This window comes from Leucoraja erinacea, chromosome 2 (assembly GCF_028641065.1).
Source record: "Leucoraja erinacea ecotype New England chromosome 2, Leri_hhj_1, whole genome shotgun sequence".
Classification (NCBI taxonomy): Eukaryota; Metazoa; Chordata; class Chondrichthyes; order Rajiformes; family Rajidae; genus Leucoraja; species Leucoraja erinaceus.
The window spans coordinates 93,549,934-93,562,558 of NC_073378.1; the positions used below are offsets into that span (position 1 = coordinate 93,549,934).

Sequence of the window (12,625 nt, forward strand, 5' to 3'; positions counted from 1 at the left end):
TTGAGACATCAGGGCAAAATAATTTCAATTTGGAATCACAGTGGCAGTGTCACTTTCATCTTGCTCCCCAATGACAAGAGAATGATTTAGATTCCCTATACCTCAGACATTGCTCTCAACCATATATTTTAGGAAGATCAATTTAGAGATAACCCTTAGGTAGAAAATGGAAGTCAAGGGAGAATCGTTCATCAAGGTAAGAGCAGCTGAAAGAATAATAAGGTTAATATTTACTCTCCCTTGAACTAATTGGACAAATATAATTACATAGATCTTTTATTTAATTTGTCTGGTTTTAATGTGATGTAAGCAAAGTACTAAGTATGCATCTGCCTGCTTAGCTAACAATGAAACCCGATTAATAGCTAACCAAAAGGAAAGGAAATGAACTGAAGACAAAATGATTCAGAAGATGTAATTTCCATCCCATGTAGAACCATTCTCTTCACTCAATGTAGAGATACATGTTGATTTTATGGGGAAAGAGCAAGAGTTTTACTGATGGGAAAAAAAGATTGAGTGGAGAGATCAAACTCATTGCACCAGTCGTGGGCTTTGGTAACAGAGAGTGTTCCATGGTTGGAGGTGTTTCCAATCATCAGTCAGCCAGTTTGCATTTTCCCCCTCCAGGCTACCTATTCAGTTTCCATATGGCCAAGGAGTGGTCATTATTGGTGTAATTGGAGCTTTAACAATACTGAATGCTGCCATTGGAATATACCTGGTGTGCACCATCATCAGAGACAAGATATTTCTAGCATTCATAATTTAACCAGGAATGATAAATGGGCTAAAATACAAAGATAACAACAAATACATCATTGGAATTAGCACCTCATCACATCAGGAATCTTGTTTAGTGAAGCAGGCTACTGCATTAAACCAAAGATAACCTTGCTATAGACACTTACTGACTCCTGGTTGGGAGCCCTAAACAAAAGCAGAAACCAAAGGGAACCACTTGATATTTAAATATGCTAATATTTGATATATTTAAATACGCTAATATATGCTGATATTTAAATTAGAGGACAGTGGACTTAGGGAGAGATGAGTTAGTTATGGGCAGACGGCAAGGTTTTGTACATGGCTGGTCATGTCTTTCTAACGGTTGACTTTTTTTAAGGTGGTAACGATAGAGATCGATGACAATGGGAGATGTTACTGCATGCAGAAAAGTTTAATAAAAATAAAATAATTCAACCTTAAAGTCTGTATCTATTCCATCAAATCGTTTGGCATCTTCAGGAAGTTGGTTTCGTATATCCTCAGATCCAATGAAAATACTCTCCAGGTGGGACCACGTGCGTTGAACTTCCATCCAGATAAAAATAACGGAATCTGCCACAGTCAACTTTTTTTGCCAGGTTGAAACCTGCTCAATAAAATATTCCACATATTTGTTCTGGAGTATAAATTGCAATTGCACCTATGAAGCAAAAATAAATAACTTTTAAGACAAAGAGAAATTGGACATTTAAGAATGAATTAGATATCACTTTATTACTGAAAAAGTTCAAATAAATTATCAGTAGTTCCTCGAATGTGGTCGAAATTATAATCATAGATCTCATCTACAATGCCATTATATTCTATCATGTAGCAAAATGGCCCCATAGCAGAAGTGTCCACGTCGCGGGGCTGGAAACTGGAAGTATCCTGAGCTAATTCTGCTACCACCATCATCTATTGCGACAAGTGATGGATTCCATTGATTGTCGCCGGAAGCTTGCATCCTTTTCAGGACGGACAATGACAGCGAGGTCAACATTTGTAACAAGATGGACACGTTAAGAAGAAGATGTAGCAAAGCACTTATAAAGACAAATATTCTTCTCATTTATATAATTTTATTATTCTTCCATTAACACAAAGTTATAGAATCAAAATAAGCTAAATAACAGGTTATTTGACCCACTGACTCGATCAACTCTTTAGCTATCCATTCAGTCCAACTTCCCTCCTCCTCTGTCCTGTTACTCTCAAAATCCGATATATTCTTGCACCCAATGTTCTTGAAATTCTGTGATTTCCTCTCATTCTTTGATAAAATGTATCAACATTTCTGCATGCACAATAACCAGCTCATTATATCAGGAGCAGAAGATCACTACTGTATTCAATGCTAGATAAGATAGGTTCACAGAAAAAATGGACTTTCCTTGCAGCTGCTTTCAAAGTCCCTTTAAGGATAGATGATTAAGCCAGTGAAGAATGACAAAAAGGCTTGAATTAGAACCACTCAGTCCAACCAAATATCTAAGATGAGTCCTGAAGCAGGCATTAACTGCCTTCAAAAAGATATACAAGATGACCAATGCAAATTTTAGTTGACCACATGAAACACCTAAATATTGCCATTCTTGTATTACAAGAGGATATATTTCAGATACCTAAAGGAAACAACAGACAGCACAGGGAAAGCTATTTCATTCGACACCAACAGGACCAGTGTGGCTCATTTTCTCCAATGTGGTAGTCAGCTTTAACACATCTCACCCACCAAGAAACAGGTGTAAACTGATCAGCCATCTGTTAAACACACCACTCAGTTCTACTTTCCACTGATATTGAGTAGTTTCACATTACCCTCATATGACCTTGGATACATTTTTTGATAATATTGTCTTGTATAACAAAATGTAAAGGCACATAAAATTAAAGAATCATACTTGATTGTCATCTAAAATTTCAATGAGTTCTTCATCCAACTTCAGCAGAGGGGTACCCGTTCTATGATGTTCCTCATATGAAAATTCCATCGTGGTCCATGTATGGCTGATCTCTGTAAGGACCTTAAATTGGCAAATCATTGGTTATTTAGCCTGATCTATCCAAAGGTAGTATCCTATTTCCTGCAATCAGCTTTGAATAACACAATTTAACCACTTTTTTTTCTGATTTTACTTTTGGCATACATTATAGCTAGAGTAAAAACATTATGTTCCAAGCCTCATAGCGCTGTGGCCTCATAGCGCTGTGGCCGGTAGCACTATGTTTAAAGCCTCATGGCTTTCAACGGCTGATTTTTACATACATTACAGCTAGAAGAGAAGCATCTATTTCTTCATCAGAATACACATACAACGAGCAACTCAACAGAATCATTACTTTTCCATTCCCTCTGGACTGAATGCAGCATTATTGTTAATCCCACCAAGGATAACATTAAGTAGCAACCATTGGCAACATAGTTAGATCATTAAACACTTCCTCCATTAGGTTGCAAATCGTAAGCATATTTTAATCTACTATTGCCAGTAATTTTAAGTTAAGACATTGCCTTGAAGACAAAATTGATAAAAATTACATTGTGACACATTAAAATTGCATCTTTTAAAAAAAAAGTCACCACTTTGCTCTCAGCCTGAATAAAGTCTTAAGAATAGAAATGGATTTTTAAATTACCTCTTCAAAAAACACCACTGACAAACATGACACAAAATAATACCGAGAACAAATTTTAATTCTCTGTTCTTCAAATTTCAAGCTGGAAAGCTAAGCAATAAAAAAGTAAATGACCTTCTCTATTCCAAGTTCTTTCACAGCTTTATCTACGATATTCCGGACCTCATCTTCCACTCTGTGCAACTTGAGGGCTAACAGATCAGCCAGAATTGTATTCGTACTCATAATAAACTTAACCTGATAAACAAGTAAAATGTCATATAATTCATATATTTGAATACAAGGGTTAGGAATATTACAAAAATCATATTTTCTAGGATATATGCAATGAAGTATCTTTGGTGTTCAGTAATTATAACTGAGTGCTTATATTAGCTTTACATTGAAAAACTGAGATTAGTATAGATGCATACAAGTTTAAGATAACTATTATAATGTTTACTGCGATCTCTCAGAAGCATTATCATTAATCACTTCCAGATTTCATAATCCCCGAAATATAGAATCCAATGTTTATTAAGTCATAGTTGTGACTTGCGTGTGACAACAAATATAAAAATTATCGGACTTTTCAGCAAATAAACCATAAAGCAGTCGAATGAAATTATCAACATCATCAAATGTTATTGCATGGAACATATATGTAAATGAATCGAGTATACATATTTTTGTGATAGAAAATGCTCCTTCTCCCACAGAAGCACAATACTATCTGTGAGGTCTATTTGTTCATCTCGGTCCACAAGTGGGGTACACTGGAAAGAGAACCATTCATGCAAAAGCATAAAGTGTTATGGAATCAACACAATGCCACTGTGGAAACATACAAAATGAAAACCAGCAACTTCCCCTTTTTAATTCAATGATTTGTTTCTTGGGTTTACTTGATGTTGAGTGAGAGGTGATTGTTGTGGCACCAATACCAGATATTATCTCACACTGGAATGTTGATTCATCACCATCCATGATAATATCATATTGTCCTATTTTTGCAGACTGTGACTGCTGGTGTTTCTCAAAGATCTCCATTAAGACCAGTTCTTTTCACAATATCTATCAATTGTAATTGAAGGAAAAGAGAAAGAAAAGTGGGCAGCACGGTGGCGCAGCGGTAGAGTTGCTGCCTTACAGCGCCAGAGATCCAGGTTTGATCCTGACTACGGGTGCTGTCTGTATGGAGTTTGTAAGTTCTCCCTGTGAACTGTGTGAGTTTTTTTCTGGGATCACCAGTTTCCTCCCACACTCCAAAATCGTACGTGTTTCTAGCTTAATTGACTTGGTAAAATTGTAAATTTTCCCTAGTGTTGCAATAAGAGTTTTCCCCGAACAGTCCGTGGCTGATAGCGCTGTGGCCGCTGCCACTATGTTTAAAGTCTCATAGCGCTGTGGCTGTGATGGGAGAAAGGCGTGTTTGAGCGCTGTATCTCTAAACTAAATTAAACGAGCCATACAGGTTTGTCGGATGAACTAAGTTGTAGATTTGAAAATTATAAAAGGGCACTATTACAGTGAGCATGTGACCAAAACACATGGTGTTCCTTAAATTGTATAGTTATCCACTTTGGACGAAGCAAGATAGATCAGTGCCTGTCAACAGAAAATAAGCCAGAATGCAAAAAGCATTTAGAAATAAGCACAGATGTCACTAAAAGCTGATGTGACAAAATAAACCAAAATCTAAAAAAATGTTGGTCTTTACCTCAAGTGTATTGAATATTACATTACTGGGAAAGCTAGCCAATTGGATGCAAAAATCATCCTGAAGGCAAGAGATAGTGGTGGTAAAGATTTGTTTTTCAGACTGGATCCCAGTTTTATTCCTGGAGCATAGGAGGCTGAAGGAGGGCCTTATAGAGGTTAAGATTAAGGATAAGATGAATAGCCACAGTTTTCCCCCCAGGGCTCTAAAAGTACAGGTCATAGCTTTAAGCCGAGACAGGAAAGATCATCCACACATTTATCTCCCCCCGCCTAGATTATTGCAACTCCCTCTACACTGGCATCAGCCAATCTTCCCTGTCCCGCCTGCAACTGGTCCAAAACGCCGCAGCGAGACTACTGAATGGCACCTGAAAAAGGGACCACATCACCCCGATCCTGGCCTCTCTCCACTGGTTCCCTGTGCGGTTCCGAATAAATTTCAAGATCCTCCTTTATGTCTACAAAGCCCTTAACGGGCTTGCCCCCACCTACATCAAAAGTCTACTCCCTCCACACCACCTCCAGGTCCCTCAGATCGGCCGACTTGGAGTTGCTGAACATCCCCGCAGTCTAGGAATAAGTTCAGGGGAGACCGCGTCTTTGCGGTTGCAGCTCCTAGATTGTGGAACAGCATCCCTCTTCCCATCAGAACTGCCCCCTCCATCGACTCCTTTAAGTCGAGACTAAAAACTCATCTTTACTCTCAAGCCTTTCTTGACGTCCTCTGAGTGAGGGCTATAGGTATGCATTTATGTATGCAATTAATCTATGAACCACTGTTGTATAACGTTAGTACCTCCACCAATGTAAAGCACTTTGGCCAATGAGAGTTGTTTTGTAAATGTGCTATATAAATAAAAGTGACTTGACTTGACTGACGATTTAAAAGGGATCTGAGGGGCAACTTCTACCACAGTAGGTGGTGCTTATATGGGACAAGCTGCCAGACAAAGTGGTACAGGTAAGCTATAAGACACTTAGAGGTACATGGCTTGGAAAAATTGGGAAGAATATAGGCCAGGTACAGGCAAGTGGGACAAGCACGGCTAAGGCAAATTAGTCAGCAAGGATTAGTTGGGGGGGGGGGGGGGGGGGGGGGGGGGGGGGGGGGGAGGTGACTTTTTCCATACTTTATCTGCAGGAAGCCACCTTATGAAGTTCATTGAGTTTTTGTTTTTGAGGTAGTGAACAAGGTGATTGAAGACGGCAGGGGAATGGATGTTGTCTAAATGAATTTTAAAAAGGAATTTGATCAAATCCCTCATGATAGGTTGATTGAGAGATAGGGAGACCACCAGGGATGCCGGAGAGATGGCTGCCCTGCCTTGAAACTTTATTTTGCCTACCATCACAGTGAGGAATGTGTAGGAGTCACTGTGGTGGATGTTCATGTTAAAATGTGTTTTTGAGATCTATTACTTTTAATTGTATGACTGACCTGGCCAATGATATTCCTCGTATTTTGCAAAACTTACTTGGCGAATAAAGTGTGATTCTGATTCTGATTCAGAAGATTAAGATGCATGGAATCCATGGTGAATTGATCATTTGATATCAAAACTGGCCCACTCATGGAAGACTGAAAGTTGGGGTGATAGATGTTATTCTGACTGGTGGTCAATGACCAGTGGAGTTCCATTGGAATCTGTTCTGGGATCTCTGTTATTTATGAGATATTTAAACAAAAAAAGAGGTAAATGCTGATGCATTGGTTAGTAAGTTTATGGATGACAGCAAAAGTGGAGGAGTTGCAGACAGCGAGGTGTGCTGTCAAAGTATTCAGCGGGATATAGATCAGCTAAAGAAATGGGCAGACACGGAATTTAATCTGAGCAAGTTTGACGTGCTACACTTTGGAAAACAAATGATAGGAGAAAGTGTACATATATTGGCAAGTGCCTTAGTAGCATTGTTCTATGTCAGGATTGTGGGGTCCAAGCACATACCTCCCCAGAAGTGGCACTGAACACAAGAATCAGAAGGTCTAGCTGAAGCTTTATGGGACTTTGGTTTGGCCGCATTAGGAGTATAACGTGCTGTTCTGATCCGCCCATTAAAGAAAGGTGGGGAGGCTTTTGAGGATGCAGAAGAGGTTTACCAGAATGCTGATTCATTTGAGGGCGTTTCCAACAAGACGATATGGATCAGATGCAGGCACATGTGATTAGTTTAACGGGATCGTGCTCACCAAAGACACTGTGGGCCAAAGTGGGGTGTTCCTGTGCTGTACTGTTCTATGTTCAGTTTGATTTTAATGGGAGTAGGTGAGAAATACTGCTGTCCAACATGCAGTCCAGACTGCTAAGTGGTGTACAGCTGTTTAATAAGCATTATTTGTAAATAACATCAGCCCACACCCCAGTGGAGCAAAACGTGGCCAGATCCACAAGGTAAATGCTGTGGACTAGACTGATGAGCACATATTCTCCAACACAATCAACATCAGACTTTATCACTGACAAATCACTATGCATCTTGTCCCACCAAAAATCTCTCTCAAATTTCCCTTATCACCATGACATCTGCCCTCTCCAGGCCAACCTTTGCCATCTACACTGTTTTCTGTGATCACACCCAAATTCCTCAATCTTCATTCCATCTCCATATTCCCTTCTAAATGAAGTCCCTACTGTTGATCTTTAATAATGCTTCCTTTCCCACTCCTCTTTGTTTCCATATCCATCCTGCTTTTGGTTTTCAACATCGGAAAATCCCATCTCCAAGACACAACAGAAAATGTTCATTTCATGATTAAATACAAAAATCATTGTAAGTACCACTGAGATGTAATCCTGCAGAATTTTAATCTGGCCTTGCAGCAACGTTTAACTAAAGTCCCTTTCAAGCTAATATGTACAATTTCCAAAATATTACAGTAAATTTAAGACTAACCCCGGTGGAATTCATCAACTGGTACCAGTGCCTGTCTCTGATGGCTGGGTTTTGCAATTCTGTCACTGCTCGCAGAGATGTGAGCAAGTTCTTCACAGTGGAGTCCAGACTGGTATATGCATCCCAAGCACGAACTTCTTTGTCCATCAATCTAATTTCCTGCATAGGGTGCAAAACAAAATGCATTGAGAATATTGAGTGAGCATTGCTGCACCAGGACATTTTAAAAACAGTTATCTTGAAAAATTAGGTCTTTCAGTCTAATTTATGCAACATTAATTGGTGATGTTACTATATTTACATTCACAAGAAGGAAGTGGTTTACCCCAATAAATATATGAAATAAATTTAATGATCATGCGCACATAGATAAAAGCCTGAAGAGGAATTCATTGACTGTCGTCCTTTAAGCACAATTCTCCTTTTTCAAAGCATATAAAGTAATACAGCACTGAAACAGGCCCTTTGGCCAAACTCATACATGGCAACCAAGATACTCTTGCTACTTTTGTCTACATCTTTATAAACCTTTCCTTTCCATGTACATGTCCAAATGTCTTTTCACTATTGTAATTTTAACTGCCTCAACTTCCTCTGGCAGATTGTTCCATATACTCCACCATGCTCTGAGTGGTAGTAGCCGCTCATCAACTTCCTATTAAAGCTTCCGCTCCCACCTTAAAGCTATACCCTCTTGTTCTTGATTCTTCTATCATGTGAAAAAGACTGCACATTCACACTATCTATTCCCCTCATGATTTTATACACCACTATAAGATCAAAACTCAGGCTCCTGTGCTCCAAGGAATAAAGTCCAACCAAGAGCTCAGGCCATTGAAACCTGGCAATATTCTCATTAAATAGTTGGTTAAACATATTTTGCTGTCCTTTCTTACTCACACAGAAATAACTTTGCTCATAGTCTACTCTGGCAAGGCCATTGAAATTATGAAGTCACCATAAAAATGAAAGGGATTGGAACATTGGGCAGCTCAATTCCTCTTCATCTCTGCCCTCATTGAGTAATTCTAGATGTATATTCTAGTAAAGTAAAGTATCCTTTATTGTCATTCAGACATTCCAGTCTGAACAAAATTGTTTAACCTTGCAGTCATAACATAGAATAAACTAACAAAACACACACTTAACACAGTTTTACATCCACCACAGTGAGTCCACCAGGCACCTCCTCACTGTGATGGAAGGCAAAAGTCTTAAAGTCCTTGTTTCTTCCCTCCTCATCTCCCTCTGCATTGAGGCGATCTAGCTTTCGATGTAGGGACCCCGCCGGGTGATGGTAAGTCCAGCGGCCGCATCCAAGCTCCGCGAATGGGCTGGTTTTAAATCCGTGGCCCGGGGCGGTCGAAGCTGCCACCCTCCAGTCCAGCGGACGAAGCTGTCGTTGCTCCAGAAAACCGGTCACCAACCTGGGACCTGCGAGCTCCCGACGTTGTCGTCCACTGGGCCCACGGCCGAGTCCACTGGGCCTACGGCCGAGCCTCCGAGGCTCCGAAGTCGGGTCGCCACCATTGCAACGCCACCACAGCCCCGAAGTCGGCCAGGCTCCGATTTATCACGGAGCCTCGTGGTCAGTCCCAGTTGGAGGCTGCTGGCTCTGCGATAGGCCTCAGCACAGACGGAGACAGGGGATACGACAAGAAAAAGTCGAATCCCCTCGAAGGAAGAGACTAAAAAGAGTTTCTCTCTCCCGCCCCCTGCCCCCCCACACATACAAAACTAAGATAAACGCAATAAACTAAACAACAGGACAAAAGAAGACAAAAAAAGAAAAAACAGACGGACTGCAGGTGAGCCGCAGCAGCTTGGGCAGCGCCGCCACTTCCGGAATGTGAACATGAACATGATAATAGAAGATGAACTCAAGAAAAATTCAAGGATTCTTTTAATCCTCAACCAAAGTTACCTTGGAAGATTGGTACTCTCCCAAGGGGTAATTATCTAATTTACACTGCATTGCATTGGATCTGATGGTCTCTCACTGAATATAAGGGAGGCATGACTACCATGCTTTCCAAAGTAGAGATATCCAAGTTTGGATATAAATGAAGCACAGGGCCAACCAAGGACAAATTAGCTCTAAGCAAGTAGGGTGCTGAAAATTAGCAATTATTAATAACAACATCCGAATACTTTAATCAGTTATAGAAAACATGCTAATTACTTAAAGTGAACAGCGATCATCGTAGTTTCACAAGATTCTGCCTTAGAAGCAACATGTCAAAATATATGGTCAAACCAGTATATTTTGACTTACAAAAATCATAAAATTCTGAACTTAAAAAAAACTACCAGTTAAGATTAAAGATAAGCAATCAGTGTATTGCTGAGGAAGAAGACCCAACTATTCAATAATAATATGCAGAAAATTATTTGAACACTTCAATGGGATTCCTTTTTGCTTGTATCAGCATCAATAATGAATATTTAGAAACCTTGCAAATGGTTGAAATTTCCCAGATATACTAAATGAATAGTGGTGGCTCATTCTGTAGCAAACTGCAAAACGAGTTGGATAAAGAGAGCAGTAGATGACAAAAATATCTAGCAACATTCAAATATAGTGTTATTCATTTAAAAAAATGGTTAGATATGCACCCCACAGCTAACAACTTGAACATTGAGCCGATAGCCAGTCTGGGAAATTAATAATGGAAAACAAGGAAATTACAGATTAATTAAGCAAGTATATTGCATTAGTCTTTGCTGTGAAGATGCAAGTAACACCTCAAAAATATCTCTATGTTGGGAACTAGAAGGCAGTGGGGCGGGGAGTTGTTGCAACTGTGGACTGACACATCTTTGGGTTTTCATCATAGACTCTTAAAAGTAGTGACTGGTAAGATACCAAGACAGATGATTACTTCCATTATTATAACAATTATCTCTAACTGGCAATTGTAACATTAGCCATTTCATTTTTCCTTCTTCTTTGAATCACTCTCATTTACAAAAGTTTATTAAATCATTGATTTTAAATTTCTAAAATTTCCTAGTTTTGGGGAAGGTTCCATTCAACTGGAAACCTTAAATGCAACTCCTTTATTCAAAATGGGAGTGAAGCAGAAAGGAAAAATACTACAGGCCAGGAAACATAACATCTATCGTAGCACCATGTCATTAACTAGTAGCGTACTTAGAAACTTTCTAGGCAAAATGTACAAGATTTGGTGATAAAGAAATCATGTTTGTTTATTTTATTGGAGCTTTTTTGCGACTCTAGACATGGAAACTAATTTGATATTGGAAAGTACCATGCTATTAAGCGACACAAGCTTAGTCCACCGTTACCAGTATTAAAACAAGTTCTTGCTATTCAAGATTCTAGTAGATGATGATGCAAGATTTAATCTGTTGAATAAAATGGCTGAAACTGGTTCTGAACAAAGCTTACCTTTAAAAATCTCCTGAGTTCAACATCCATTTGTTCTACATTGATTTGTCTCCACTCTGTCTTGGTCCAGTCATATATACTAGTCTGCGAAAAGGGAAACGGACAGGAAAATGGAAATGTTTCATGTTTTTGAAATGTTTGCTGACAATCAAGAAATCAGATGTACTTTTGCAAAAATATACTGACAAAAATATGGTAATTTACAAGGATTCAATAGAAACGATTCCCCTTTAGGTAAATGTTATCATGATAACCATAAGTTTAGAAACACTGGGAGGATCCATATGTTCTAAGAAAAAAAACCTTAAATGTTCCTTTGTGACTTCATTTGGAAGATTGTTAGTGCAAAACAGGTGTCATAAATCATATATTTTCAACCTGCAAAGACATCAAATGTTATATTTTTTTGTAAACCAACATCTGTAGTCCTTGGTTCTGTAGTTCTCTCAGATTTTATTACGAAAATGTTGCCTATCCATTTTCTCCAAAAATGCTGCCTGGCCTGCTGAGTCACTCCAGCATTTTGTGTCTATCTTTGGGTATGTCAGTCTGTTATGTTTCCATGTCACTAATTTCCACATTGAGAGGGGAGATTCATTTTTGAGGAATCCCCACATTGTATTTCAAAAGTTAGGACTGAAATTCTGAACTTACATGCATTACATTTCCATCGCTCTCAAAAGGACATTTGAAATCTGTACCTCATGTAAAACAGCAAGGCAGCCTTACAACATAGAAACTCCGGAATAGTTTACACGACCCTTTAACCTTACAGGCTAATCCACATATTAGAATCTTCCACTCATTTTGTACACCGTTCCGTTCATACTTTTCCTGACTTTTTTCCTCTTGAAGACCTTGACAATGATTTTGAAAGCTCTAGAATGGAATATTTTATGCTCTCCTCGAAAGTTCATCAGAGATTTTGCTGTCAGTCACTTCCACAAATCAAGTCTCCAGTTACCCACAAGTAGGCTACTACTTTCTACTCCCTTGAATATTTTGCTACTCCCTGGAATATTCATTGTTTTGGGATCCCCAGCGCCTTCTGTGGTAGAGGGTTGCATAAATCCACCATCTTCTGAATGATATCCAAGTTCGAACCTAACCTTGAGTTTTGTCTGAGTGGAGTTTGCACTTGCACTGTAAAGGGGCTGTCCCACTGTACGAGCTAATTCAAGAGCTCTACCAAGTAAAAAAAAAAAATCAAAC

General features: G+C 39.1%; 1 protein-coding gene across 1 annotated transcript in view; it reads right to left on the reverse strand.

The window, feature by feature from the left end:
* The window catches only part of LOC129712715 (dynein axonemal heavy chain 11-like), a 286,248-nt gene that overhangs the window by 194,258 nt on the left and 79,365 nt on the right, over window positions 1-12,625 (reverse strand). Inside the window, exons 22-26 of the mRNA XM_055661378.1 lie at window positions 11,414-11,497; window positions 8,002-8,160; window positions 3,523-3,645; window positions 2,673-2,795; window positions 1,205-1,429 (exon numbers count right to left, since the gene is read on the reverse strand). Coding sequence (XP_055517353.1) covers window positions 1,205-1,429; window positions 2,673-2,795; window positions 3,523-3,645; window positions 8,002-8,160; window positions 11,414-11,497 — 714 coding nt within the window. The remainder of the gene's footprint in view (window positions 1-1,204; window positions 1,430-2,672; window positions 2,796-3,522; window positions 3,646-8,001; window positions 8,161-11,413; window positions 11,498-12,625) is intronic.